Raw genomic sequence first — 25,779 nt, 5'->3', positions numbered from 1 at the left:
CTGGCTGCAGAGCCAGAGGTTGGGAGTTCGATTCCCGCACTGGGCCTCCCTGACAGGGGCTGGACTGGATCATCCATTAGGTTCCTTCTAGCTCTGCAGTTCTAAGATTATTCTAAGATATCCAAATGTATGTACAATTTGAATGGTGGTGCTGGAGCAGGCTCTTGAGAGTCCCCTGGACTGCAAGGAGAACAAACCTATCCGTTCTGAAGGAAATCAACCCTGAGTTCTCCCTGGAAGGACAGATGCTGAAGCTGAGGCTCCAATCCTTTGGCCATCTCGTGAGAAGAGAAGACTCCCTGGAAAAGACCCTGATGTTGGGGAAGAGTGAAGGCAAGAGGAGTAGGGGACGACAGAGGATGAGATGGCTGGACAGGGTCATCGAAGCGACCAACACGAATTTGACCCAACTCCGGGAGGCAGTGGAAGACAGGAGGGCCTGGCGTGCTCTGGTCCATGGGGTCACGAAGAGTCAGATACGACTGAACGACTAAACAACAACAACATGGCAGAAGCCAGTGAGTCCCACCTACTACCTTCTTTCTTTGCTCTCCTTGATAGTGACATGTCGCTCTCTCCCAGTGGGAGGGCCTTTCTGTTTCTCCCTGTCAGCCAATTCTTTCAACTCCAAATGGATGAAGGGCAGGGGAAGCTTGTTATGAATCTTTAGAAAAACCTCCAAAAGAGATCCACTTTTGATGCAGCTCCCAAACTGAGGTTATGTACCCACACCCTTATTTGCACCTCTGTTCCTACTTTTATAAGCAGACATTTAGGCCCCAGGAAGAAACGGGGATGAACCTAGCGCTGGCAGCTAGCTTTTGCTGACGCATCGTAGCTGGTGCACCGGGTTTCGCTCATTAGCGCTGACGCGTGCCTTGGCACTTCACCATGCTCCTTGAAGCCGCTTTTGTTTCTGAAGCTGCTACTAAACTGTGCAGGGCCTCTTTCTAATTACACTCAAAGTGATATCTACTGAAAAGAAGAAAACACAAATAGAAAACACAAGCAGATAAACTAGCTACGAGAACCATTGTGAGCCCTAGCAAGCCTGAAATTGCTTAAGGTGTTGTAAATAATAATGAGAACATTAATATTTAAGTAGTTCGTTCCAAGTGTGTCACTGCAGTCCTTAGATTTTCCCCCATTTGTGTGCACAAAATGTATCACTTTGTCCATAAAGGCATTTATTGGGATGTAGGCTGCACTGATGTTACTGGAATTTGCCTCTTATGAGCGTAAGGTGATAGCCAACGTAGTTTTTTTTTAATCTGATTCATACTAGTAATATTGATGGTTTTTATACACTGCTTTTTGAACTTTCTGGAAAGTGTATAGAGAAGAAATAATTAAGATTCAAGAACTTTTGTTCCAGACGAGTTACAAACTTCTGTATTAAATACAGATTTCCATTATTACTGATCTAATAAGCCCTATTCTCGTCTGGGCCATCAGCAACTCAATAAGTAATTATCGTTAACCTTAGGCTGTTGCAGTCCATTAGCCCAGTACTGATGACTCGGAAGAGACAAGAAATGAAGAGCCAAACTCTGATAAAAGAGCCTGCAAATAAGTGTGCAGGACTGCCAAAAGGAGAGCGAGCTCATGGCAATTCCTCTGCCAATTCCTGACGTTCTCTAAGCCACCATGCTAGGTCTGTGACTGTTGTCCTTCCAGCCATGGACTGTTTTATCAGACATTGCACAACAGTGACAATGATATCCTTTGATTGGTACGCCTGCCTTGAGCAGGGAGTTGGACTCAACGGCCTTATAGGTCCCTTCCAACTTCGTTATTCTGCGATTGTATTATTCTATTACAGGAGCCTGTTCTTGCATGAACTGCCGGGAGTTATTTCGACCTCATAGGCTGCCTCTAGTAGGTCTGACTGTGAGTAACCTTTCTGAGATGGGGCGCCTGTCAATCAATCCAACGTGAACTAATTGTTCCATCCTTGCCTCTGAATTCAACGAGAATCCTGCCTCTCTCCTTAAGTGTCTTTTCCCCTCTCTTTTTAGTCTACTCACAGTTAGTGTGCAGTTAGATTGCAGTTATGTTGAGTGTCGTCTGCAACGGTCTGCTGTAAGCAAGCTGTGAGTCTGTTGAGGCCTTTTGCTGTAAGCAGTCATTTTTGTACTGCATACGGTTATGATTTATAAAACTGTAAGTAAACAAGATTTTTTTATTCTTTCTCTTATCAGTGTCTCAGAGTGATTGAAACTGTAATATGCCAGTTGGTGAGAACAAAGAGTGGTCTATTCTTGGGAGATTTGAAGCGAATTCTCTTCTGTAAGAACCTGCATTTCTGCTGCAGAGCTAGAGGTTTTTAATCAAAATTCAAAACTCTGCGAAAAATTAACTGTTGTAAGAGAACAAGCACAGCAATGATGGATCAGAGAATTTGAGGAGGTAAACTAACCAGAAAAGCCTTCTCACGTGGATCTCAACAGCTACAACCTTCTATGGGCTTCAAATAAAAAGCAACTACAGTGGTGCCTCTCTTAACGGGTGCCCCGTTTAACAACAAAATTGCATAGCGATGAAGATTTTGCGATCGCATTGTGATGTTTTAAATGGGCAAAAATCGCTTTGCGATGATCGGTACCCTGTTTTGCTTACCGATCATCGCAAAGCGATGATTTTTTAACAGCTGATCAGCGGTTCTAAAATGGCCACTGGGTTAAAAAAATGGCCGCCCGCTGTTTTTTGGGATGGATTCCTCGCTTACCAGGCAGCAAAAATGGCCACCCTATGGAGGATTTTCATTTAAAGGTGAGTCTGAAGCCCATAGGAACGCATTGAAGGGGTTTCAATGCATTCCTATGGGCTCTTTAAAATCGCATAGTGACGAAATCACTTTGCAGCGATTTTTGCTGCACTGATTATCGTCGCTATGCGAGGCACCACTGTATGTGCAACACCATTTTAGTTTATAGGCAATATTATAATATAACTGTAGCCTATCTACGTACCCTATTTCCCCCAAAATAAGTCCTAATCTGAAAATAAGCCCTAGTAGGATTTTTCAGGATGCTCATCATATAAACCCTACCCCAAAAATAAGACCTAGTTAAGAGAAGCCCTGCCCTCCACCCTTGTGCAGCAACCAGAAGATGAGGAGGATCTCCGCATAACAGTGAGTTTTCGCTCCATAGGAATGCATTTCTATGGGGTTCCCCCCCATTGCAATGTTTGCGGATAGTGACGATTAATTCGGAACAGATTAACGTCGCTATGCAGGGTACCACTGTACTACAAAGCATGCAATCTGACTTGAGGAGGCAAACTAGCATAGGAGAGATATCACTAGGTGATTTATAAATAAGGATTCTGTAGGTGTCAACAGAAAGCTGACCACCAAAGAATTGTTGCTTTTGAATCATGGTGCTGGAGGAGACTCTTGAGAGTTCCCCTGGACAGCAAGGAGAACAAACCTATGCCTTCCAAAGGAAATCAAGCCGAAGTGCTCACTGGAAGGACAGATCCTGAAGCTGAGGCTCCAAGACTTTGGCCATCTCATGAGAAGAAAAGACTCCCTGGAAAAGCCCCTGATGTTGGGGAAGTGTGAGGGCAAGAAGAGAAGGAGATGACAGAGGACGAGATGGTTGGACAGTGTCACCGAAGCGACCACCATAAATGTGACCAAACCCTGGGAGGCAGTGGAAGGCAGGAGGGCCTGCCGTGCTCTGGTCCATGGGGTCACAAAGAATCAAACACGACTTAACGACTAAACAACAACAAGAACAACTCATTCAAATTGTTAAAATACAAGAGTCATCGCAAAGTTAGTCCCTTCTACAGAGTATCCATTCAGTCTTTCCCATAAAGCAAAAATATCCCCTTCTCCTGTGGTGGGAGGCAATTTCGGCATTTTAAGACCCTAGTATCCCCATCCGCCTGATTTTAAAAAGGTCCAGATGAGTAGCTGTATTGATCTGTTGTCTCTGACATCAAGAACAACTCAACGTCTTTTGAGACCTTCACAACTGGCAAGTTTTATTTGATATGAGCTTTGTAGAGCGCAGCACGCTCTATCCATTCTGAAGGAACTCAACCCTGAGTGCTCACTGGAAGGAGAGATCCTGAAGCTGAGGCTCCAAGACTTTGGCCTTCTCATTAGAAGAGAAGACTCCCTGGAAAAGACCCTGATGTTGGGAAAGAGTGAAGGCAAGAGGAGAAGGGGATGACAGAGGACAAGATGGTTGGACATTGTCATTGAAGCTACCAACATGAATTTGACCCAACCCTGGGAGGCAGTGGAAGACAGGAGGGCCTGGCGTGCTCTGGTCCATGGGGTCACGAAGGGTCGGACATGACTGCATGACTAAACAACAACAACAGGTGTCAACAATCCAGAAAGGGGCAGCTGCTTTTGCCCACTTTCAGCACAGCCCTTTCAAAACTCTGTTGTGGGGTAACTGGGAGAGAAGCTAACCATGCTTTGGCTTCAGCTTCTCTGCCATCCACTCCTCTGAGTCTTTTTCTATCTCTGCATGCTTCAAGATCTGAACTCTTGGTCTCTCCATATTCTGCACAGGCATTTCTCCAGTTCTGTATTCAAATGTCTCAGAAATAAAAGCAGTTCTTGTTGTTGCTGTGTGCCATCAAGTCAGAACCAATTTACAGCTATCTTGATAGGGATTTCAAGGTAAGTGAGCCATTTGAGAAATAGTTTTACCAGATCCACGCCTTCAGAGACTTTCCATAGCTGGGTGAGGATTAAAAATAAATAAATAGGTAAATAAAAATTGCTCTGGGGAAAAAAATCTTTTACAACAATGACTAGAAGGAGTAATAGAAGGAGAATTATCTCCTGCGACATGAAGAAGTGACAATATCATTTCATGAGATTAATGGCCAGGATAACTAAACTATGCTTTCATTTTACCTGAATTAAATTGAATGATTATCTTTAGAAAGCTGGTAAAGATGGAATTATTTAAAGCTGTCTTTAATAATAGAATCTCCTGGATGCTGCCAATTTTTTTTAACTAATTCCAGATTTTATAAGGCTATTTATATTTATGATTTAGTTAATGTCTATGTATTGTTTTTAATGCATTTTTTGTTATCATGGGGTTTTGAAGGTTTTAAGTTTTAGTCTTGTAAACTGTCAGAGTAGCGCTTGCTCTAATTGGGCAGTAGACAGACTGACTGACTGACTGACTGAATGAATGAATATGAGTGGAAATGCTCTAAAAGTGGGAATGCCAGAACAAAACTGTACAAATCATTCCTCTCATTTTTAAAAAATGGAAATGGAAAAATCTACTGTCAGTTAAATAAAGAAACAGCACAGTGAAATATCCGGCTAAAAATTGTTCAACTTCTAATATAAGTCACACTGTATTAGATTAATTCTGTTTGTCTTCTGATGTCAGAATTTTATGATTGTATTATATCATTTTTGTTTTGCCATGTTCTGCTGGGTTTTATCTTATCATTAAACACCCCATTAGTGTCACACACTAATGGGGTGGCATAACCAACCAACCCAACCCAACCAACCCACCAACCAACCAACCAACCAACCTACCAACCTACTAGCTTAAAATTATACCATAACTTTCATCTCTCATAATGGAGGTTCCCATTTGTTTTTTAACTCAGCCTCCACCAGCAGGTATGCACTTTGAGTAGCAACCCTTGTTTGGCAATTCTATTAAACAATTATACAGAAAATCAGAAATTTTTTTGGATTAAGTGAAATACATTTAAGAAGAAAAAAAATCTACTTAAAAAAAGTACATTCTATTACAAATTGCAGTTTGTAAAAACATTGGTATTGCAAACAGTGAGAAAGTATAGGAGAATGAATCTGTTTCATATTCATGGAGGCAGCGGTTATAAACATCAAAGCTACAGAAGAAACAAAAAGTACAGATGTTTTCCAGATAGTATGTGTCTATACTAAAATTAAAGGATACGGTAAACCCGAAACCAAACAGGACTGTATTAAGGAGCAACACAGTATGATATGGAAAATGTACAGAATAACTGTCTTGAAGAATTTTTGAGCTATAGCTGTACTTCCTGTGAATTTCTTTAATTATGCCAATGCAGCCATTCTACAAATTATATAGGTGACTGAGAGAAAGAGAGAGACAACCCACTGGGGTGCCCACCCCTCCAACCCCAAAACCTGAAGGTTTGGCTGAAGAAAATCGTGTGTTAATGAATTTAAGGGCAGGGATGGCTGATTTGAATACAGGAACTTCGAACTGTTTAGGGAGGGAAAACCCAATGGAAGAGACCGTGACAAGGGAAATAAAGGGGGCATGGCAGAGGCAGTTCGGGCCGTTGACGTGGAGAAGAAAGTGGAAGAAGATCGGATAGAAATAATCAAAGCAGGCCCATGGAGAGGGGAACGGGTCACTTTTAATGTACTGAGAGAAGTTGCTGAAAGAGAGTGGAAGAGTAAGAAGGTGTGGAAATCAACGTCTTGGGGAGAAACAGCAAAGAGGAAGGAATTAGCATGTTTAGAAAGAGAGGGACAGAATAGAGAAAATGGGGCATGCCTAACTTCCCCTGGGGGATCAGTCTTGGGAGGAGGCCACCCCCCCTAAAAAAAATCCCCGTGTTTTCGGCAAGAAGGTTTAGGAATCAAATATAGGTTGGGTATTTGACCGCTAGATCCAGGCGTGAATTAGCTGCAGGTATGGAGCCAATTCGTGATGACCTGTTTCAAATTCAGTTAAAACCCAAAAAGGAGACGTGTATGTTTTAAAGAAGGCATATTCAGTGTCCATAGACAATGTTTTTAAGTACCAAGTTAGGCAAAACTAAGTTGACAAATATTCCTACCATGTTTAATAAACCTCTTTAACTTAAACTGGAAGCAATGACTGGTGATTTGAATGAAGGAAGCCAGGTTGGAAATGGGAGGGGGCTTACAAAATCCTCATGGTGACCATTTGAAATAAAGACCCCATCCAGCTATTCCTTAACAGGAAGAAGCTGCCCCAGTGGTTCAGTTACCCCTATTTTATTTTTCTTATTGGCGCCGAACTAGGATGAAAGACAGCCGTGGAGATAGCTAGCCAAGGACCAGTTTGCAAATGACTGAATGCACTGCTCCTGTAATTTTTATTTTGCTTTTTTGTTTGTTTGTTTGGGGTTGTTGTTGTTTTGCCAGTAGCTGAAATTAAAAGACGCCTGCTTCTTGGGAGGAAAGCAATGAGAAACCTAGACAGCATCTTAAAAAGCAGAGACATCACCGTGCCAACAAAGGTCCGCATCGTCAAAGCCATGGTTTTTCCAGTAGTGATGTATGGAAATGAGAGCTGGACCATAAAGAAGGCTGATCACCGAAGAATGGATGCTTTTGAATGGTGGTGCTGGAGGAGGCTCTTGAGAGTCCCCTGGGCTGCAAGGAGAACAAACCTATTCATTTTGAAGGAAATCAACCCCGAGTGCTCACTGGAAGGACAGATCCTGAAGCTGGGGCTCCAATCCTTTGGCCACCTCATGAGAAGAGAAGACTCCCTGGAAAAGACCCCGATGTTGGGAAAGTGTGAGGGGAAGAGGAGAAGGGGATGACAGAGGACGAGACGGTTGGACAGTGTCATCGAAGTGACCAACATGAATTTGACCAAACTCAAGAAGGCAGTGGAAGATAGGAGGGCCTGGCGTGCTCTGCTCCATGGGGTCACGAAGAGTCGGACACGACTGAATGACTAAACAACAACAAATATAAGCCTTTCTGCACTGGTGGACTGAAGCGAGGAGAATGGCTACACAAGGCCTGTCTGCTACTTGCCCATTGGGTTTTAAGGGTGGCATCCCCACAAACGATTTGTGACTCTTAAGTCTTGGTGTGCAGGGTAGCAATTCGATGTTACCGAAAAGGCTGGTGTTCTTTTAGTCATTGCAAAATGACTAAACTAACTCATTGTGAGCAGAGGGTGGCGAATGACATGACACCCGAAACAAAGACCACATTGATTATGTTGTACGAGTTTCACTAAGATCCTAATCTTGACATTTTTCATAGTGGAGATTATCACTTGGACACACAGGTAGACACTTTTTTTTCCATACAAAAGTTCCATTTTAAAAAGGGGTTCAATCCAAAACAAAGGGCTGTTTTATTCCCTTTTAGCTTTGATTCATTTTAAAAGGAATCCTGCAGCTTTGCCTAAGCTGCCTATCAACTGATCTCCTCTGCTTCGATCAAACTTCCTCTACCATGCATGTTTCTTTTTCCATAAAAGTTTAGACATTTTGCATTTTGCACATCAAATTAAGTCCAGCATAGCGACTCATAATCACTACCAACTAATTAAGAAAATATATCAAAAACATGGATTGGGTAATCCCGTCAGGAAGAAAAAGCAAAATTAGCCAAAGGACAACTTGGAATTAATGGAGAAATCTAATTAAATCAATGTATTCACCAGTATTTACTAGATTCATGGAATCATGGCGTTAGACGGGGCTTATAAGGTCCTCCAGATCCAACCCCCTGCTCAAGGCAGGAGTCCAAATCAAAGCAGATTTGACAGATGGTGGTCCAATTTTCTCTTGAATGCCTATAGCACTACAGAACTCACCTTGCATACACAATAATCAAATTTTTGTGTATGCCAAATGATCAACACACATAGTACTAGAAAAAATGTTACACTACATTGCTTCATTATTACTAGTAGTAAAATCAGTATTCCTGCTGCTAAAAATTAATGCACATGTACATGAGGATAGTTTGGATGGGATCAGAACAGATTTGCATATTCTGGGGTAAGGGCTGCATTAGCTCTTATTAACTTAGCAGCTATATTTAGTTACTATTGTTTGTAGCAATTACGTCAAAATAATTAACCACATTAATTATTGGCAGTTATTCAGCTCTAATTGCTGCCACTGAAAACAGCATCTAAGCAATATTCAACAGTGGCAACTTTAACATAACATAACAATTTTGGCTTGGAAATGGGAGTCTTTTTTTAGATGACACGAACTAGTATTGAATTTTACACCAAACAACTGTATGCAAAGAGATGTAGGAAATTCTGCTTATTGGGAAACTCAGGTTTTCTCTTTATACAAAAAAAAATCCGCTTTCATGGCAGTGAACTTATGTGAGCACATATTGAACTCTGAGAAGAATATCTAAAGACAGGAGGATTTAAGTGTCTTGTGTAGCTCTGCGGACTTTGATCACTAGAAGAACCAGAATAAATAATTCAAAATGGCAAAAATTGCAGAATACTGAAACCTCTGACAATTTATGCACATTTTCCTTGGTTTGCAAAGTTTTAGGAAGCAAATGAATTTAGATTTTCATAGAATCATAGAATGTAGGGTTAGAAAGCCTTGTCTAGTCTAACCCCCCCAGCCATGCACAAGAACAAAATGCTTTCTTTTTCCTATAAAGAATACACAATGTTCTGCATCTAACAACACAATCCTATGCATGTCTACCTCAAGGTAAGCCCAAATGTTTATTTTTGGATAAACTCATAGGCTTTCCATATCAGCAGAACTCCATGCACTTTCAGAACCCACAACAGCAGGGGACTGCTTCTAACACTGGAGGGGTGTGCACTTATGTAACAACTGCAAAACTCTGTGTGTGAGCCTATGCATGCACACTTGCATATGTAGCAATGTAAGTAAAAAGTTCACAATTCGGAAAAACACCTCTACTCCGTGCCTTGATCCAAAAGGAATCAAAAGCCCATTGTTCCTTGCCCGGAGATTTTGAACCTTGGTTGGAAAAACTGGGAAAGCAGAACAAGTCCCTCAATGCCCTGAGAGTTGGCGATCACATACATTTTAGAAATTTAGGGGGACTGGGATCAGGGCTGGCAGGTCTTACTTGCAAAAAAAAAAAATAAGCCTTCGTAATCCAATTGGTTACCAAATCCAACTGCTGAAGGCACTGGAAGAGGAGAAAGTTGCACCTCTTCTACTACAGTCTGACACTGCATCGCCTGCTGAACTTCAGCATCAATGCCCCCTTGTCCAACTTTCCTTTCTCTTCCTTCCTCCTTATATAGGAGTCTCACAGTGCAGTGACTACACTGCAGTTCTGCAGTCAAAACTCTGCTCACAACCTGAGTTTGATCCCAGCAGACTCCAATAGCCAGCTGAAGGTTGACTTCTATCCTTCCAAGGTCAGTAAATAAAGTACTCTGCTCATTGGGGCAGAGGCAATGTGTAGCCTCTGTAATTAAACTGCCAACCGCCCAGAGAGTGCTTTAAACACTCTGGGGCAGTATAGAAGCAACACACTTTACTGATTTCTTTGCTTTATCCGTTGTTGTTGTTGTTTTCCTTTTCGGCTGCACAGCTTACATTGCAAACCTGCAAACAGGGTTTGTCTTGATCATTATGTCATGATGCTGAACAGTGGAATAAAAATATTTTAGATAAATAATTCTACATTTCTACGGGTCTTTGTGTGCACCACAAAAAAAGAACTAGAGAATACAGTAGTTTCGCGTTCCATTCAGAACACAATGGAAATGAGAATTCCAGCCAATGATCAGAAGACAACAAACCCATATGCACATGTCTAACTCCATGAAACTTTTTAAGAACCAGAATCTAAATATTGTGAAACAGCAGCCGCTAGCTGTTTTAACGTTAGCCACAATGAGCTAAATTCATAGGTAGTTCTACTAAAGAGAAGTAACTCCAGCAATGAAACAGGTCTTCTACAGTTGTGTGTGTTTTTTAAAGGATGTTGCTAAATTTCTCAGTGTTAAGCTTTTGTAAACCTCCATTAAAAGGCTTTTATCTCGTTTCCATAGAAACAGAAGATCACCATTTCTGCAAGAATATAAAATCTTTTCAATGTGTTTGGTAGCAATTTTCTCCAAATTACCTCCAGATAATTAACACAATGGTTTAACCCAGGCTTTAACATTATTTTCTATTAACGAGGCTAATTTTCCCCTTTAACCAAATGTAGTGCATTGTTCGTCCAAAGGGGAGGGGGGAAAGGCCTTGAAACTCAATGATCTTTTCTGAAGGGCCTTTGTGGATGTGGCCTGTTAATGTTTCTGCTCCTATTAACACATTTGATCAAACCTTGTGGAAAATTACACATATTTATGACCTTTATGTCTTTGCCGAATTAGCAATCAGGAAACCTGCCAGTGCTAAACCAAATAAATGCAGAATGGTCCAATCAATTTACATCACATTGTGAGACTCTGAACCACCCTCTTTCTTATATCATGAGGTTGCATTCGCTTCATCTCAATGAATTTTGCTTCATCTAAATCAACAAAATGGTGTTACTAAAGGGACAGGAACTATGGGGTTTGTTTCTATGACGGCAGGTAGTGAACAGAGACTGCATCGCGCAAGTAAATTGAAAAAAAGCAGCAAACAAAAAAAAACTTTATGTGAAACACCCACTGTGCTTCTTTTGGTGGGTCTTGCATCAAGAGTCTTTGGGGGTAGCAGCAGAACTCTGGACAGTCTTGGGTAGAAAATGCAGAGCATTCCTGGATCATAGTTATGTGGTAGAGATAAAGGTAAAGGTTCCCCTTGACATTTAGTCCAGTCATGTCCGATTCTAGGGGGCGGTGGTCAGCCCCATTTCCAAGCCGTAGAGCCGACGTTTGTCCGAAGACAGTTTCTGTGGTCATGTGGCCAGCGTGACTAGACACGGAATGTCGTGACCTTCCCACCGTGGTGGTACCTATTTATCGACTTGCATTTTTACATGCTTTCAAATAGCTAGGTTGGCAGGAGCTGGGACAAGCGACGGGAGCTCACGCCACTTCCAACCTTGCAACACAGAGGCTTCTGCGCTTTAACCCACAGCATCACCTATATGGTAGAACCCCAGGCCCTAAAATCCTAGAAAGCTGTTGCCTTTAAGTGCCCCCATGTATAAGAAGCCCCACACTTTTCTAATCCAAAATTAAGAAAAATAAGTGGAGCTTAGCAAGTGTAGGGGGAAAGGGATCAAAGCGCTGCAGGATCACTTTGATCCCTGCTTTCCCCTCCACTTGTTTTTGTTCTCTCTTCAGCTTACTTCCGTGTATAAGATGAGCCTCAATTTTTAGTCTAAGGATTTTAGACAAAAGTATAGTCTTATACATGGAAAAAATATGGTATATTGAAAGTTGATATGGTCTGTAAGCCCGTACAGCCAGTGTATGTTTCAGAACCTGGCAGATCAGGAGAGTTGATGCAGCCGAGATTCATGAGCTGCCAGCTAACATGGTACCTTGCCCTCACAGCTAGATAACACCTGTAGAAACAACAACCCCGGTTGTGATGAGTGAATAGGCTGTGTGCGGTACCAATGGGAAACTGCCCTAATTTCGGATCCCTTCTGTCTGAACAAGCTGATAGGAATCTTTTTCAGATTCCAATATATACAGTGGTGCCTCGCATAGCGAGGTTAATCCGTTCCGGATTAACCTTCGCTATAGCGAAACATCGCTAAACGGAATAAAAAAAGCCATAGAAACGCATTGAACTTCGTTCAATGCGTTCCTATGGCTTGAAAACTCATAGCGCCGCCATTTTCGCGCCGTCGTTTCTTCATAGCGCCGCCATTTTCGCGCCGTCGTTAAGCGAGGGCAGGGTGCGAAAATGCGGCGCGGACCTTCCGGCGGCCATTTTGGAACCGCCGATCAGCTGTTCTCCCCGGCTTCGTTATGTGAAGATCGCTAAGCGAATCGCTTAGCGATCTTCGCAAAGCGAAAAAACCCCATAGGGGCCATCGCTGAGCGAATGCTCCAGCGATGGCCCAGAGTGCCTCATTAAGCGATTTCATCGCTCAACGAGGCACTCGTTAAGCGAGGCACCACTGTATGGTTCAAGGACCGCAGCAAGACAGTACATACATACACAACCAGCATCTATGAACAGGAATGCTTGTGAACAGCAACATTTCGTACCTCACCTGCTGTCTTACACAAAACCTTTGGAAAACAAATGTTGTTGCCATAATGCATGAATGAAACTGCCATCTTATCCGTTACAGTTGTTAAACCCACGTGAAGGCTAATACATTCCTGGAATATCAAACTAAGGATATTCAAACAGAGCTAAAGAAGCAGCACCCTTACCTGCTATGAAACTGTAAACAAATAAACACAAAACACAACAACAGGCCCTTCTCCTGCAGACGGGGCAGAAATAAACAGGAATCGTCAGAGGACACACGAGAGGAGATTCTGACAGGTTGGAATGAATTATGCATACAGCAAAAACGAAGCTTGGATATTTTCAGCTACAAGACACAAATTCAATAAGCTAAGCAGGAACAGCACTGCAATGGATTAAATGCGTGGCGGTTCTCTTTTCAGCTGCATTCCATCATTTCAGGAAGAATGACAACTTGCCTGGATATTTTGTTCTGAAACCGACTTACTTTTCTTGAGCCTCTCTAGCTTAGCCAACACTGGAAAAGCACAGACCTGTGGTCACGCTTGGGTCTTAGTTAATCAGCTTGGGAATCCTTCAGGTCAGTGCGCAGCATCCTACAGCAACTGTGAGGGTCCCATGCGCAGAACCGCACTGTCAATAAATACCTACAGTAGGAATCTGCCTGAGCCTTCCCCCTTCCAAATCTCCAAACAGCAGTCACCATTTCAACTTCCAGCAAGACTTTCAAGCATGCCCGATGGAAAGCTACTCCGGAACAGTGTAGGAAATGTAAATCTTGCACCTATGTTCCAAACCCACTAGAGACTACTCTTTCCATTTGAAATGGCTCCCTAACAGAAGTTACATCGGAACACACTTGGAAGACATTGCCCAAAATTGAACGGATGGCTTCAAACCACCGCTGCTCACCACTGCCAGCAAAGTCTACCAAGAAACATGATAGTCCCATCGCCATGGGAGGAGAAAGGTAGCAGGTAATGCGGTTGTGTCCCTGGGCTGTTACTTACAAGAACTATATAGTGGTGCCTAGCTAGACGATGATAATCCGTTCCACTGAAATCACTGTTTAGTGAAATCGTTTAGCGAAAAGCATTTCCCATTGGAATGCATTGAAACCTGTTTAATGTGTTCCAATGGGGAAGAATCGTCATCGTCTAGCGAAGATCAGCCATAGGAAAGACGCTTTGCGAACCACCGATCAGCTATTTAAATAGCTATCTTGCGAAGCTTAGGTCCCGAAAACACCCGTTTTGCGAGTACGGAAGGAGCTTTCAAAATCGTTGTCTAGCGAAAATTGGTTTGCGAAGCAGGGACTAAACATTGTCCAGCGAAATTCCCCCATAGGAATCACTGTTTTGCGAATCGCAATAGCGATCGCAAAAAGTCAATGTCTAGCGAAAAAACTGTCATGCGGGGTAACTCTCTAGTGAAGCACCACTGTACACATTTTCTTTTAGCGTGCCTGTGAGGATTCACCTTGGCGGGGGGAGGCTTTTCAACCTCCTTTCCCAGACAAACCACAGTCAAGTTCTTGTTTACTAGTAACTTTCACATTACTAAACCAGTAAATGTTTACTTTCAATTCAACGGGTAACTTATTGACAGTTAACCCATTCTTCACTTTCTCTTCCTCCCTCAACGGAGGGGCAAAGGGCTTCCAAGCGCCGCTGATGGGTTGTCCCAGGCTACCCAGAGCAAGAGTCTCTTTCATAGTCCTGTTCAGTTCTTCCCATAAGTCCCCGGGTTCCGGCACATGCAACAGGCGCAGTGACTCACCCGCCCAGTTGACTGGGTGGCTAGGACTCCCCGCCACCTTGCAGGTGATGGTTCTCGGTGGAAGGCCGGGTCTTCCTCTCCACCCTCTCTCAGGTTATACAGGCACACTCTTCCCGTATCTTCTGGGTCCATTCCGGTTCTCTTTCTCCCCAATAAGAGGGTTATTGGGGTGGCTGCCGTTTCCTCCTGCTGCCTGCCTTTTCCCAGGGAATCATCAATGTTTCCCACTTATGGGTCCAGGGATTTTTGATCCTCCGCCACTCCTATCCAATATTTTTTCTCCCCTTTGAGCTTCTACTGTGCCTGCTGCTGCTTTTTCTCACCTCTGGCTCTGACTTCCTCCACATTCTTCCTTCACCTCTTTTATATCCTCCTCTCTCTTCCCTTCCCTCTCCTTTTCTTTTCCTGCCTTTTCCTCTTTCCCCTTTTCTGGCCTTCTAGTCAGGAGCTCCTCCTTCTCGGGTGTCTTTGATTTTTCCTCTTGTTTTTCCTGGATTCCCTTCACCTTTCCAAGATAAAGGGGAGAGCACTCTGGAAGAGAGCGTTGTTTCTCACAGTGCCAACGTTGTGTACCTTGGCTCAACGATCTCTGACACCCTCTCCCTAAATGCTGTGCTGGATAAACGCATTGGCAAAGCAGCTCCCATGTTCTCTAAACTCACAAAGAGAGTATGGCTCAATAAGAAGCTGACAGCATAGACCAAGATCCAGGTCTATAGAGCCTGTGTCCTGAGCACACTCCTGTCCTGCAGTGAGTCCTGGACCCTTTGTGCATGGCAGGAGAGGAAGCTGAACACCTTCCATATGTGTTGCCTCCGATGGATTTTTGGCATCACCTGGCAGGACAAAGTTCCAAACAGAGTAGTTCTAGAACGCGCTGGAAGTTTTAGCATGCATACATTACTGAAACAGCAATGACTACATTGGCTTGGGCATGTCGTGAGAATGGCTGATGATCGGATTCCAAAAGACCTCCTGTATGGAGAATTAGTGCAGGGAAATTGCCCCAGAGGGAGACCACAGCTGTGATCTAAGGAGATCTGCAAACGGGATCTGAAGGCCTTAGGAATGGACCTCAAAAGATGGGAAATCTTGACCTCTGAGCATTCAGCCTGGAGGCAGGCAGTGCATAACGGCCTCTCCCAGTTTGAAGAGATCCTCGTCCATCAGGCCGAGGCAAAGAGGCAGTCACGAAACCAGCCAAACCAGGGAGCTGGACAAGGGACAGATTGTATTTGTCTTCAGTGTGGAAGGGACGGTCACTCTCAAATTGGCCTTCTCAGCCACACTAGATGCTGTTCCAAGTCCTCCATACAGAGCACGTTACCATAGTCTCTCAAGACTGAAGTATACCTAATCTAAGGTCCAAGAATCCCCAGAGTTTCCGACTCAGATGTATCACCTGTTTGTCTGCAACCAACCTGAGAAGCGCAGATGATCCAGTCACAAGACACAGACGTATTAGCCAACACAACAGCATGTTTTTATGCAAATGAGGAACTTGACTGTGTTGTTTGCACAATGTGTGGAGTTGTCTGGGGAAAAAAGCTGCCGGTTGCATCGATGGCTGCTGCAGATTTTCTCCCAGTGTTCTGAAGATGATTTTCCCAGGGGCCTCTTGCAAGCAAGAAACCTAGAGGATGCTTAGACTGAATCCTTTCGCCTGGGCTAAGCAAACTGCAGCCTTGAATAAATTTTAATAAGCTCTAAATTAAACCCAGGGCTTTAATAAAACCTTATTAGAACCTAATAAATAATACATTAATGTAAAAAAATTAATAAAATTACAGTAAATTAGTCACTATAAACATGCTTTGTGCGGTGGCACTCTGCTGCTACGTGATGCAGAATCCTTTTTGAGGGCAAGTCATGCAAGGAGAATCAGGAAATCATTCTCAGGACAGTTTTTGCACCCAGACTTCCCGCCTTGAATCCTTCAAATGGATCTAGAGATTAAGGCCCTGAGGCATGACCAATAGACAGGATTTGGCTAAGAGGTTTGCTTTCTTCCTTTGTCTGTGTGAGAAGGACCACTATAAAATGAGTACCTATATCAGATGATTTTTGCTCCGTTATGGGCAACTTCAGAAGCATTTGGGGCAGCTAGCATTAAATCTTCCAATGGCTAATCTGTCCCTTTTCGTAGTTGTAGCTGTGTTAGTTTCTGCAGATTTTGTGCAGAAACAGAAAACAAAACAAAAGCAAAAAGAGATGTGGCATCTTAAAGACTTAACTGTTAAATTTTAATGTAATCTTCCATGGAACATGACTAGCTTCTTCAGACATAGGAGTTAGAATGCAGAGATGACATAATAAAACAGGCATGTAAGGCTCTAAGATAAAGAGACAGGGGTGTTTGGTTGCATTTCACACTTAGTAATGATTTAAGACCCCTGTTTGGTATTCAGTTCTTTTGAAGCCTGGTCCTGTGAACAGCAACAGTGACTACAGGAAAGAACAGATGAGCAACATGTGGTCATGTAGAGAAACAGAATTTACCTTTGAGCCTTGTTCTGCAAAGGTGAATCGGGTTAATTGGGAAGGAAAATAACAGTAGATAACAACATAAATGTCGTATTTGGTAATGATTTTAAAAGCCTTGGCTAATGTTTCATCTGTTGAGATGGGTGTCCAGCGTGTGTATGTATTTTATTCCTGTTGTTTCTTCTGGATTCTTGTTCTGTAATTTTTTTTCTGTGCCCAGATATCTATGATCCATGCATATGTTTTTGTTAGGAGTGGAGCAAGCTGACATGCATTAGGCTAGACTATTTATCCATTTAGCCCTGTGTTGTATATAGTAATGGGTAGCAGGTCTCAGAGAGGGGTCTGTTTCAGTCAGCCTCCTGTCTGATTCTTTTAAGTGGAAGGACCAAATCCTGAAAGGTCAACTTTCTGCATACAAGGCACATGCCCTGCTAAATGAGTTATGATCCCTTCTTTTCCCTGCCTTGGAGAAGGCGCTTGTCCTGCACCTTTGGAAATCCTTTGGTACGTTTGTTTCAAAAAAAAATCCCACTATGCTGATATGCAAGAATTCAGGGTCGTCCAATTTGTAGTTTACATCATGTCTTTGTAAATGATGTCTGCGCTGTTCAGCTTCTTGCCGAAGCGCATTCACACTTCCTCTGATTTCAAGGAAATCAAGATGCTTCGTATAATAGTTACATTTTCACTTGGTTGCTTTCCACTTCCAGTGAGCGATGAATAATCAAAACATTAGAAGAGGCGCAAGTAGCAATTTTTTTGCTGCTGCCTCTTCCTTGTTTGCTTATTTGCCCACCCCCTGTATTTAGCCCTGCATATGCCCGGCCCTCAGCTGTAATTCTGATTGGCTAAATTAATTCTGCAGCATCCTGCTGCGAATAATTATGTTAATCCTGTGTAGATTCAGATGCCTCCTCCTTCCCCCCCCCCAACCTTTCCCTAAATTAGACTGTGGCAATTGTAGCTCACAGCTGGCTCATCAGAGGTGGCCGGTTTGGGAATAGAGGCATCTGACTATGCTTAACTCTCTGGCTTGATTGCTTAAGACGAGACACGTAAACCCTGTGATTACTGCCATTTTGTATATTTTGCAAATGTGTTGCTTCCCCTGCAAAGATGGGTTGTTCTGAGAGGAGAAATGACAAGAATTTTTCCTCTTTCCCACTTCCCGGAGGATGAGAAAGCACCGTTGGGCATCTGTCAGATGTGAAATGATAAGTGAATGTGAGCTTCGGTGACATTGTTTTGAACAGATTGCTCTTCGTCTGTTGAGATAATGTCTAAGTTTCCAGATTCTCTAGAGCCAAGCCAGATGTTCCTGAGATGGGTCACCTCTGCATCTTAAGGGTGTGAGGTGTGGTGGGGTAAGGAGAGACAGCATTAGGAGGAAGGAGAGGTGTGATCCTTTCTTTGCCTGATCTTCCTGCTCTGCAACTCCTCCCCAGTCCCTCGTCATTTTCCGCTTACTGGGTTTCTGAGGGTTCCTTGAGCTGGCATTTTCCAAAATGGGCAGCTGCCTTAGTCTGTTTCAAAATGCAGAATTAAACGGGAAAGGGGTATTTTTAGAAAAAGAGAAAAGATGGTGAGGAAATGTTGCAACACCTAAAAGATCTGTTAGTCTATAAGATACCACAGCTTTTTGTCCATTGTTCTCCCACCACTTAAGATTAAACATTAGGCATCCTTCCGTCTCGAGAGACTACGGTAACTTGGAACAGTGTCTATAGTGGCTGAGAAGGCCAATTCGAGAGTGACCATCCCTTCCACACTGACGACAAACACAATCTGTCCCCTGTCCAGCTCCCTGATTTGGCTGGTTTAGGGACTGCCTCTTGGCCTCGGCCTGCTGGACAAGGGTCTCTTCAAATTGGAATCATCTTGTATCGCAGCTGTGGTCTCTGTCTGGGGCGCTTTCCCTGCACTAATTCTCCATACAGGAGATCTTTTGGACCACAACTCCCAGAATTCCCCAGCCAAAAACAGTAAGAACTCTGTTATCTTCATTGCAGTCATACTGGCGCTGAGCTTCCCCATGACCTCTCTAGAAGATGTCCTCTCTTGCAAGGTGACCAGTGTGGAACGATAGCAGCACACATTATAAGATTTTTTTTCTTCCTTATAATGTGTGCTGCTATACAGTGGACCCTCGACTTACAGACGGCTCGACTTACAGACTTTTCGAGTTACAGACTTCTCTTGCCGCAAAATTTAGGTTCGACTTGCAGCCGGAGAATTGACCTACAGACCAGAAAAAAACCAAAATGGAACAAAAACGTCCGGTTATGGGATTAATCAGTTTTCAGTGCATTGTAGGTCAATGGAGACTCGACCTACAGACTTTTCGACCTGCAGCCACTGTTCCAATACGGATTAATTCCGTAAGTCGAGGGTCCACTGTAGCTCCATGCCAGTCATCTATATATGAAAGCAGTTTGTTGGGCTGACGGCACTGGAGAACAGAGGATTCCAGCCAGATGGTTCACAGGCTGGGACGACAGCTTTCACCAGGCAGGGTTTACTGTCCTCTCTACTGCACCAGAGTTTCAGCTTGGAAGACAGATCACACTGAAGAGAACAGGGAGGCTCACACCAACAGAAAAATGCAGGAAATAAATGAAATATATAAATAAAATGCAAAGCAGTTCATAAAGTAATCAACTATGAAGGTGCAGGCAAAATGGAAACTGGGTACGATGCACAGGTTGCCCCAATGAAAGAAAGTGAAAATCAGGGCGAGGAAACTGTTTTCTGTCAATGGGGGCCACATGCCAGCAGTAAGCAGGATCAAAACCATCACTGGTCAGGTTCTCCACACACATACACCTTTGTATCAATCATTCCACCTCCTCTTCCTCTTCCTATCTTTGTTTTTATGGCATACCCATTGTCTTTCCTTCTTCCTCCTTCAACAGAGAGATGCAGGCGGTAGGACAGATTGCTCCCAGCAGGGGTCTGAACGGATTATTTGCAGAAGGGCTTCCAAAATTAGGCCAAGGACTGTAGGTGGCCTACCCCGTCATCTGAGCTATTTAGAAAGAAACCACTCCAAAGCAGCTGAAAAGAGTTCTTCCAGTAAAGCAGGGGGAAAAACTGAGAGGAGGCAGAATTCTGATCGGGCTGGCTGTTTATATGCCTGGATTAAAAGTCAAGGTCTACCCGCTTAAGTCACCAGGTAACCAGTGGCAACCATATATTTCCTTCTGGTAAGAATGTGCCGTCATACAAAGAAAGTCGGCACCACTTCACATCAGAGCCTCTCAGACTTTTGCAAGCTGTTGAGTTCCCGAGCCTGGGACTAAGATAAGTGTGGGGTGGCTATTTTTTTAGGAATCCTGTGCTATGCTGGGGAGTGTTCTTGCTGCTCTTGAATGTCTTCAAGATCTGCAAAACAGGTCAGAGATTCCATAAAATGGGTCCCCTAGCTTCTATGAAAAGCTAACAGGGAAGCTTAGAAGTACCTCGCCTTCAATTAATCATTGCCACCCCCTCCAAATCATTTCATCCATCCAAGACAAATGGAGCCCCTGCTTACCAACAAATGGGAGAAATTCTGTTTTGATGTCTGTCTGTTTCCCTTGATCTGAAAAGTGCAATAAACAAAAGAACACACCCACAAAAAGAAGACTCTAAGCCTAATGGCTCGCTTCCCCCAACCTCAATTGAGAGACTCTTTGATACTTGAAATAAGCATAAATCCACGGACATGCTGAATTATCTCTAAGAAGGAATGGAATTTTTCTTCCATCTTAAAATAAATTTGTTTGAAATAATGGTGCTGGAGAAGAGCTTTTTGTAGACCCTGAACAGCCAGAAAGGTGAACAAGTGGGTCCTAGATCAAATCAAGCCTGAACTTTCTCTGGAAGCAAAAGATGGCAAAACTCAAACTGTTATACTTTGGGGACATTGTGGGAAAACTGCTGGAAAAGACAATAATGCTGAGGAAGGTTGAAGACAGCAGGAAAAAAGGAAGACTGACTATGAGTTGGTTTCAATCAATAAAGGAAAACATGGTCTCGAGTTTGCAAGAGCTGGGGGGGCTGTTGATGATAGGGGGGATTCTGGAGGTCAGTCGTTCATTGGGTTGTTGGGACAAACCAGGCAAACGACCCTACTGACTGCAGCACTTCAATGAAATTCACACGTCCTATTTATCCGCCACACTCTCAGCAACCACAACCTATCCGGCCATCTATTCACTTGTTCGATTGGTTCCAGTGTTTTGCCAAAGACAATCACTCTGAAACATTTCCCAGCATTTGGGATGGCCTCTGTTCCTTCTGCCTTCCACCCAGTGCCACCTTGACCCTGCCGGCTTTCCTTGAATTAAAACCCTTGGGTTTAATTCATACTTTGATGTTGAGTAAAAAAAGAATCTCCTTGATGTAACTATTGCTTAAACTCCAGTCTAGCGTTCCAGCATGTGGGTGTAAATACCTTGACAGACAGCTAAGAAAATTTATTGAAACTAATTTTTTTAAAAAAAATATGATGAGGAATGTTCTTTCTGAATAAAACAAAAGGGGTTCATTTTGGAATAACAAGCAGGAAGGGAAAAGAAAAGAGTAAGCTAATGGATATAACAACTGGAGCAAAAATTACTTTCAACTTAATATTTCTTCCCTGATCATACACACAGCACACGAAGCACAAAGACCCAACTCTCTCTCCACAGACTCTCAAACTTACTGTTCCAAAACTGCCCCTCCTCTCATTTCTCATCCATATTCATTCTTACCAGCCAATCAATGACTAGCATCACACACAAGTGTTCCAACACCCATCTGTCAATCATGTCAGCACTTTTCCCAAGCATGCAAACTCAAGCTGCATGTTGTTCTTTAGTCGTTAAGTCGTGTCCGACTCTTTGTGACCCCATGGACCAGAACACACACCAGGCCCTCCTATCTTCCACCACCTCCCGGAGTTGGGTCAAATTCACGTTGGTCGCTTCGATGGCAACCATCTCATCCTTTGTCGTCCTCAAGCTGCATACAGTGATACAAACACCAACATACCAGCATTATAAACAATGTATACATACAACCCTCACCCATACTGCAGTCACTACAGTTCCCATGGGTTGGAGGTGACTTGACAGCACATAGGAACAACAGCCCCACCACCCCCTTTTGCACCTTTTCTTATCCAGGATCATTAAGCCAAGAGTCACAAGCTCCTACGTTTCTGCTCCCGACTCTTTGCCTTTTCAAATCCCTTCCTCCCAACTTCATCCCTTTCTCAGACCCTGGCCTTTCTACAGTTGTGCTTCTCCCCTGATTTTTTTTTTCTTCCATTATTTCTCCCCACTCTACCATGTCCCTCTCCTTCTTCCATAAAGGCACAGCTGCTCGTTTACTGCCTCCTCTCTTGGAAGCAAACACATCTGCTTGCTGAAATCAGTACTGGTTTTTATTCTCTGGGCCAGAAACACCCACTTTTTTCTCCTCTTCTCTGATAGAAAAAAAATCTAATTGGACATACCAGAACAGAGAGCAAGGAGACAGATATGAACTGACCATTCTTTTTTCTTTTCTGAGTCTGCCAGACAATGCAAATAGTAGGAAGATTTGAGCAGATAATGTTTAGGGGAATAAATACAGGGAAACTGGGACCCAATACCCATTATCTTCCGTTAACTAGCCCCAAGAACAGTCAGGTAAATCTCTGCATAGGTAATGGCACCTGCAGGTACCACGCTCAAGACCAAAGTCAAGGAAGCATCCTTGGCTTCCAAGGGCATGCCCTGGTCCCAAGGTCACAACCCCTTGCCTCATTATGCTGCTAAAGCTTTAAAAGCTGCTTTAAATAACCAGCTAGCTGCTTTAGAAAGTCCCAATTCTGAATATATTTCATGTTTCCCAAACATCCAGGGACGGGGGACTGAAATGGGTAGCTAAGCAACGTTTCAACTATACTAACCATATTGGGTTTCCAAGGAACTTCTTCCTTACGTCCCCCTGAATGCATGCCCTGCTGGAAAAGGCAGAACACGCCGATCGTTCTACACAAGACAACCTGAAGGTGGTGGCAGAGTCACCATGCCTTGCCTACTCTTGTGAATGTTCTGGGTGAAGATGCTCCTCACAGATATTAAGGAGTGCATGTTGTCCCTTTAAATTATGCTCCTCTGAAGTGATGATATACCAGGGGTCTGTTGTTGTTCATGCCAACATTCTTCAAGGATAAAAATAATAAAGGGGGCAAAGAGCACCCTTTGATTTCCCTGCAAAAGTGAAACTCTACTTAACAACGAGGGGCCAGTTCCTACCTTGCAATAATGGTTGATCTATGCCACTGTCAACGCAAGCCATGATTCAATCATAAAAGGACGCAGGGCCTTGTGATGAAAATGGTACAACTGCAAATTCTGATTAGCCAACACTGCAATACTCAAATGGGTTCCCATAGCAACAAGGCAGAAATTATGCAACAGACGGCTTTGCTGTATCAAAGAAATTATTCCATGAAATGTTACCTTTTCGGAAATCATTTGGATTTTCTGCCGCGCTGACGCTTAAAAGTCTAGCACGTACTACTTCAGATGCTTGCAGCATACTTCTCTCTCCCTCTCAAAACAAAATGCTAAATTAGCAATTCAAATATCTGAGAACTGCCTTTCTAAAAAGACATGCAGAAAACTGTAAGGTGCAACCTGAATGAAGGTGGGATTGGCTAAATTAAAACAGACAGCTTGTTCCTGACGGCAGGCAGTTGTTTGTTTCACCCAAAAGATAGGATGAAGCATTCTTTAGCCTAGTCTATGAATTACTAAATTTAAGGTGTCTCTGAAACTTGCCGTCTTTTGTTTTGTTTTGTTTTTTGTTTGTTTTTGTTTTTCAGGAAAGCGTGTGTCTGTGTCTCTCACTTCAAAGAAACAGCAATGCATTTAGGTTGTTAGTTCAGCCAAAGCCAAAGGCCCTCAGCAAGAAATAATATATAAACATCCCATAGTATAGTTCTAATCCAATGCAAGACAAAAACTTTTATCAACAACACATGTACACTGTATTTCAACCCGGCTGGTTGGTTGGATGATAATATTTATATTGTAAACCAGGAGAAGATGAGGGCTTCTAATTACACTGGGGCTCAGGAACCGACTGTAGCTTTACAGATTAAAAGATGGCTAAAACCTCCTTTAATAGTTAAGCTGCTAAAATGCAAACAGATGAATTGATTCAGATAAAGAAGCCACCATAGGCATTACCCGTTGCACGCTGATTTAGACAACTCAATATGGAACAGATAACATCTGTCTACGGTAATTTCTTAACTTGAGGCAATTCACCTTGAAAAGCTGCACGATTTGCGTTGCACTGGTGTGACTACTCAACAAGATTTTGGCTCATATCTCTTTAAAAATTTCCTGAAAAATTAGAGCTTCTTTCATCATCATAATTATTATGGCAATCATGGTAATGGTATCATACGATTCTCTGACAAACTTAGCTCCACCAAGACATATCACAACACAAAGTGCTTCCAAACAGGCCACTCTCTTCCTAACATCAAAATGAAGGTGCATTCAGATGTAACATACTGTACTGCCATTAAGCAATGTGAAATGTCAGAATCTTCCCATTGCATGTATCCTTTGCTGAACTGTGATGGAGTTTTCCCATCATCAATACCTCATTTACACACCTACCTATCTAGCCATTCACAGACAGCGTATATCGGAAGGTTATTCATCCCATTCCATGCATGCACCTTGGATATAAAATACTTGCACAGTGTAGCTGCAACATGAACAATACGTAAATGTGTTCCCAGACCTGAAGGTAAGTTAAAGGTATCACCAACATCTATGGATTCAGTTGTGAGCATCAAATCCTTCCCGAAAATCACAGAAAATGTTATCTACCATCTTATCTTAGCATAATCATTGATTTACTAGCACAACCTATTATAGCGTAATCCATCTTAGTTCACAAACTGCTTGTGAGTTAGAATAATAGAACTGTAGTTTTGGAGTTTGATTCTCCGAAATGCTTCCAAGGAAAAAAGCCAGACTGTGTAGCCTTGGGCAACCTGCACAGTCCCAGGTCAACCCCCCAAAAAAGAGAATGGTAAATCATTTCGGAGATCTCTACACATAGTAAACTCTGGAAAGGGTTACTGTAAGTTGGAGTCTTTTTGACGGCACATATTAAATAATTATTATTACAGAGTATGAATAGATCCCAATAATTATCTAGCCCAACCTCTTGGCAGAGCAGAAAATCCAAAGCTAAAACATCCTACCAGATGGGCAACCAATCTCTATTTAAAAACCTCTAACGAAGGAGAGACCACTGCCCTCTGAGATAGTCCATTCCACTGTCACACAGTTCTTACCACCAGGAAGTTCTTCATAATGTTTAGTTGAAATCTCCCACATAATGATAATGAATTCTTTGGTCTAGATTCTATAATTATGGAGTCACAGAAAACAGACTTGCACCAGCTTCTGCATGACAGGCTTCAAAGACCACTTCTCAACCATTTCTTCTTGAGGCTAAAGCTATGGTCTGACCACAGCAGAATGGACTAGTGCTGTTACATTCCTTAATTTGGACACTCGGTTCCTGTTGATGCCATCCAGAATTGATTGCTTGCTTGCTTGCTTGCTTGCTTGCTTGCTTGCTTCCTTGCTTGCTTGCTTGCTTGCTTGC

The 25,779-nt window shown here is 42.9% G+C and overlaps 1 protein-coding gene across 12 annotated transcripts in view; it reads right to left on the bottom strand.

Moving 5' to 3' along the window:
- The window catches only part of MSRA (methionine sulfoxide reductase A), a 227,717-nt gene that overhangs the window by 165,013 nt on the left and 36,925 nt on the right, over positions 1–25,779 (bottom strand). Inside the window, exon 1 of one of the 12 annotated variants that reach the window (XM_072986582.2) lies at positions 23,601–23,709. The exons of 7 other annotated variants lie outside the window; for them this stretch is intronic. In XM_072986582.2, coding sequence (XP_072842683.2) covers positions 23,601–23,679 — 79 coding nt within the window. In that variant the 5' untranslated portion in view covers positions 23,680–23,709. Of the gene's footprint in view, positions 1–13,040; positions 13,108–13,345; positions 23,287–23,393; positions 23,486–23,600; positions 23,710–25,779 lie in introns of those variants that run through there. 4 more of the 12 variants (XM_072986588.2, XM_072986610.2, XM_072986636.2 and 1 more) reach the window with 4 other exon arrangements.

This window comes from Pogona vitticeps, chromosome 1, assembly GCF_051106095.1.
Source record: "Pogona vitticeps strain Pit_001003342236 chromosome 1, PviZW2.1, whole genome shotgun sequence".
NCBI lineage: Eukaryota > Metazoa > Chordata > Lepidosauria > Squamata > Agamidae > Pogona > Pogona vitticeps.
This window is presented reverse-complemented; position numbering and strand designations above follow the sequence as displayed.